At 38.5% G+C, this 4,818-nt stretch overlaps 1 protein-coding gene across 1 annotated transcript in view; it reads right to left on the bottom strand.

Moving 5' to 3' along the window:
• Nucleotides 1–667: 667 nt before the first annotated feature.
• Nucleotides 668–4,818, bottom strand: part of LOC119356761 (farnesyl pyrophosphate synthase-like) — a 6,298-nt gene continuing 2,147 nt past the window's right edge. The window contains exons 2-12 of the mRNA XM_037623742.1: nt 2,908–2,932; nt 2,671–2,786; nt 2,502–2,588; nt 2,285–2,401; nt 2,072–2,160; nt 1,932–1,983; nt 1,643–1,738; nt 1,518–1,562; nt 1,349–1,438; nt 1,152–1,223; nt 668–975 (exon numbers count right to left, since the gene is read on the bottom strand). Of these exons, the coding sequence (XP_037479639.1) occupies nt 847–975; nt 1,152–1,223; nt 1,349–1,438; nt 1,518–1,562; nt 1,643–1,738; nt 1,932–1,983; nt 2,072–2,160; nt 2,285–2,401; nt 2,502–2,588; nt 2,671–2,786; nt 2,908–2,932 (918 nt within the window). The 3' untranslated portion in view covers nt 668–846. The remainder of the gene's footprint in view (nt 976–1,151; nt 1,224–1,348; nt 1,439–1,517; nt 1,563–1,642; nt 1,739–1,931; nt 1,984–2,071; nt 2,161–2,284; nt 2,402–2,501; nt 2,589–2,670; nt 2,787–2,907; nt 2,933–4,818) is intronic.

The following is a 4,818-nucleotide window of genomic DNA, read 5'->3' as shown; positions in this document are numbered from 1 at the left end:
AATTTGTCTTTATATACATTGTGACATCTCCTCATTTTTCCTTCAGGCCACAGCTCAACTGTTTTTCCCTATTAAGAGAATGTCCTCTCTTTTAAATCTGAATTTCAAATTTAGGCCAATATATATTGTGTCATCTTGAACAATGAATGAGATACCATCACCGTCAATTTGTTGAATACCATGCGTCACTATAAGCATCAGTGTGTCTATTATAATGGGAAGAAGAAACGACATGACATCAGTTTTGGATTGTATTTGAATTCCACTTTTAGGCTCAGGTGCAGTTGTCTCATCATTCCCCCCCGCCCTATTTTTAGTGAAAGATTAATGTGTTCAAATAAGTTTGTAATGCAATCGAAATCTTGAGACCTAAGTCGTGGAAGATATTAGCATACAAGCATACCACTTCCAGTTTTCATGGATGACATTATAGATCAGTGGAGGGTCACCAGTGACCAAACAAGCTAACTGCGGCAACTTGGTTGAGTGTGGACACCCTGGACATGGCAACCGCTGGTCTTTGCTATCTGACTGGTCGCTGTTGCCAAAAACTGTATTAATCACGCATGCAAAAAAAAATACCAGTAGTACTTAATACGGTGTACATGGGCTAGTACGGGCCCCTGCTAGTAATGGCAGCATGATCCACGCGGGCCACTCAAGGTCCTATGAGGAGAGGTCCTCTTCACACATATGGTCTTTATTTCAAGGCAGTGTCTTCTCCAGTTCATACAGTTCATATCATACACGTTGTACAAGGGAGCTTATTGACATCCCCAACCGTGGAATGTTTATATAGGTTCCTCCCGTAGTAATCACGGTTGTGAAAACAGCAGAGAGGGGCGTCTACTTCTTTCTCCTATAAATCTTCTTCAAAAAGATCTTCAAAATCTCCCGAATCGCACGGTCTGGCTCGGCGTCGATGGTTGAAACCAGGTGCTTGTAAACTCTTGACTCGTACTCCAAGAATATGTCCTGGGTGCAGGAGGAGATAAACAAAATTGTTCAGAGTTCATCAGATTGGCAGTTCTCTGTTTCTTTTTTAACAAAAGAAGAAAAAGAACAAAGGGATAGCAGCAAACATCAGCTTAAGACAATATCAAAAGAGTCTTCTAGGCAGAAACGTCAAATCTGGCTGGAAAGAGTTATACCTGAAGATCAAGCTCCTTGTAAACATTTTTCACTGCTGCAACACATTCCGGGCAAGACTTGCCATAGTTTTCCTGAGAAGTCAACATGGTTCATGGAAATATTCGCAATTTAGTACTACTTTCTTCTAGCAGGTCAATAAACATTATCACTGAAGTGGCGGTCTCTGAAAACTCAAATTAGTGACTTAATTTCTTACGTATAGTATTTTCATCTCATTCTCATTAGCCAGTTCCATAGCCTGGACAATTAGCCAGGAGCACTTGTAGTCTTCTATGTCTGTTCCAACCTGCAGCACAGTGAGACAGTGAAACTCTGAAGCCAGCAAGAAACTGTAAGGAAAACAGAGGGTGTCAATATTCTTTTACCTTGCCAATAACTTGAGGGTCGCCGAAGCAATCCAGGTAGTCATCCTGAAAATGCAAACGCATTTCAGCCATACATGCTAGATGAAGTTTACAGAAGAAACATGTACTTATGGAGGGCACCGGACCTGTATCTGAAAGTAGACTCCCATCTCAATCAGTACATTTTTGAGCTCGACGTAGTCGCTCAGTTTCGCGCCATTCAAGAGCAATGCACAAGCAACCTATATGCATGAAAGTAACCAATTTCAGGACCGATTTTTGCGCTAAGCAGAGTGTTCTGTGCAATAGAACTCGTGGATACCGCAACGAAGTTCTACGAGGCAATTATTCTGAATGACTACAAAATAGTCAGGATGATCAAGTCTGAACTAGAGGCAAGAGATGTGTACTGCAGTTTCAGGGCCAGAGACTCACCGGCAGGTAGAAGGAATAGTAGGATGTTTTGTACTTGACAATACGGCGGTACCTGTCATAAACAAGGTGGCGATATGTAATTACTGGTACTTTTTAAGCTATAGAACTTGCTGTTAAGCTACAAGACTCAAATGGCATACCCTTGGATCCTGTATCTGGCGAGGTCCTTGGCGCCGGTGTGGGTGGTGATGAGGTCCAGCATCTGCCCCATGGCGGTCTGCAACCCAATCTATCCAAACAATGCACACCATCCAGCAAACTCCGTTATCACCAGGGTCAAAAGACCATGGAAATGCACATACAGATATTAACTCTGGAAACTGATTTGATGGCGCGCATTGGATCGTGCATACCTCGTTCCAGAGCTCCATGAGCTCCATGAAGTAGAACTTCTCCTTGAAGTAGCGCTTGATGATGGCCTGGACGTGGCATTTCAGCAGGACGCCGTCGTTTATCGCGGACAGGCCAACCTGACAGACACCACCAACAACACTTTGTTGTCACTAATCCATCTCATCTCTCACGAGATGTACTTTCTACTGCGGATCGGCGGTGAGGTGAAGTACGCACGGTGGGCAGCTTGTACCAGCAGAGGTTGTCCCGCCTCGTGTAGGCGTTGTCCGTGATGTCATCCATCACCAGGGCGGACGCCTGGAGCTGCACATTCAGAGACACAAGTCAATGTACTTGTAATGTCTTCTCGCAGAGAAGCACTGAATACAGAAATTATATAGCTCACCCATTCGATGCACCATCCGAGCACGCAGGCGAGGTAGAAGTCCTCCTCGTCCACCTCGGTGCCCTCCCGCAGCAGCATGTAGCTGTCGATCACCGACAGCCCCCGGTTCAGCTTCCCTTCAGTTCAGAGACAAAGCGCGCGTGTCAGGCAGAGCTAACTGTGCATACATTCAGTCGGAGTGTATTGTCGGCACTCATCGTGCGAAGGAGGAGGGACGATCGGCTAGCTACTGCTCACCTCCAGGCACGTTGTAGTCCAGCATCTGCAGGGGCAATCAGCAAACAGCGGTGGCCATTAGTACGGTTTCGGTTTCATTCATCGGGAGCCAACGTTTTGAAACAACAACAAAAGGCAAGGAAAAGGTCGGAAGCAAGAACAACGCAATTCCTTAACGAGTTGAAGCCCATTTCCCTGTGTGGGTGTGACCCAGCCATCCCTCTCTCCCTTTGTTCTTTTCTGTTTTTTATTTGTTTTTGTTTATTGATTTTGTTTTTCTTGATTTTTTGGTTTTTTGTTGTATTTTTTGGATGTTGGGTAACCGTACATGTATACACATAGCTGCTACAAAAATATATATGAAATTGCACTACTATATGATTATTATTCGCATACTACAAAAAGTACAATTTCAATGTAAAATTGTGTGCGAGTTTTTTTCCTTTCTTAAAGGGTAATACCAATTACACAATTCATTATTCCTTACAAATTTTTATTATTTTAATTTAGTTTTAGTTTTTTTTTCTTTTTTAAGGATAATACCAATGTCACTAATTCAATCCTTCTTAGGAAACTTTTTTCGGCAAAACAATCACTATTATATGCTTATTCTTGCATATTTCAAAAAAGTGCAATTTTGTGTATATTGGGTGTGAATTTTGTCACTGTTTGTTTTATATTTATTATTTTCATTTTTTCTTAATAGGTAATACCAATGCCACTAGTTCATTCTTCCTTAGGAAACCTCATTATTCTGATTCTTTTTAGTTAAAGGGTAGTAATATCAAAGCCACCAATTCGTTCTTTCATAGTATAATTCAATATTTTGATTTTGTTCTAGTTTTATTTTCATTTTCTTTCTTATTTAATTGTAATACCAATGCCACAAATTACTTCCTTTCTCAGGAAACTTATTTTTCTGAAAATTACACTATTAAATTCTTATTCTTGCATATTATTAAAAATGCGCAATTTATGTGTAATTTTTTCCATTTTTAAATCATTTTTTACTTTATTTCTTCTTATAGGGTCATTCCAATGCCATTAATTCATTTTTTCTTAGAAAGCTCCATTATTTTGATGTTTTAGTCTTTATTTCATTGTCTTTCTTCTAAAAGGGTATTACAAAAGTTACTAATACATTATTTTTCAGAAAACTTCATTATTTAATTTAATTTTAGTTTTATTTCATATTATTTCTTATTTAATTGTCATGCCAATGCCACTAAGACTTTCCTTCTTAGGAAACTTCCTTTTAGTAAAAAAAATAACTATTATTTTGTGCCAATTTTGTAATTATTTGTTATAATTTTTAAAATTTTCTTTCTTCTTAAACAGTAATATCAATGTCATTAGTTCATTCTTCCATATGAAACCCCATTATTTTGTTTTTTAGTTTTTATTTCATTTTATTTTCTTCTTTTAGGGGTAATATGAATGTCACTAATTCATTCATTCTCAAAAACTTCTTTTTTGTGAAACTATATAAAACTGTTATTATTTTCTACGTAAATTGCGTGCAAATTTTGTCATCACTTGATTTTATTTTACATGTTTTTTATTTTTAATTGTACTACTAATGCCACTAAATCATTCGTCCTTAGAAAACTCTACTTTTCTTGTTTTTCTTTATTTTTATTTTTTAAGGTGCACCACCGTAAGTTTTTTTCTTTTAAGGGTAATGCAATGCCACCAATTCATTCCTTTTTAGAATGCTTTTCTAAACTGTATAATTTTTTTTATTTCTGTGATACTTTGTGCAAAAAAAATCATCATTCTGTTTTCGGTTTTTATGTATGTTCTTTCTTAAGGATAATACCAATGCCTAGTGGCAGAGCTACACAAGATTGGTTGGGGGCGCATGCAAGAGAGGAAAAATCAATTTCTGCGGGGCAAAAGTTGTATTCTTTCCTATTTATACCTCCCTATAAA

The sequence above is a fragment of the Triticum dicoccoides genome, chromosome 2A, assembly GCF_002162155.2.
Source record: "Triticum dicoccoides isolate Atlit2015 ecotype Zavitan chromosome 2A, WEW_v2.0, whole genome shotgun sequence".
In the NCBI taxonomy this organism is placed as follows: domain Eukaryota; kingdom Viridiplantae; phylum Streptophyta; class Magnoliopsida; order Poales; family Poaceae; genus Triticum; species Triticum dicoccoides.
This window is presented reverse-complemented; position numbering and strand designations above follow the sequence as displayed.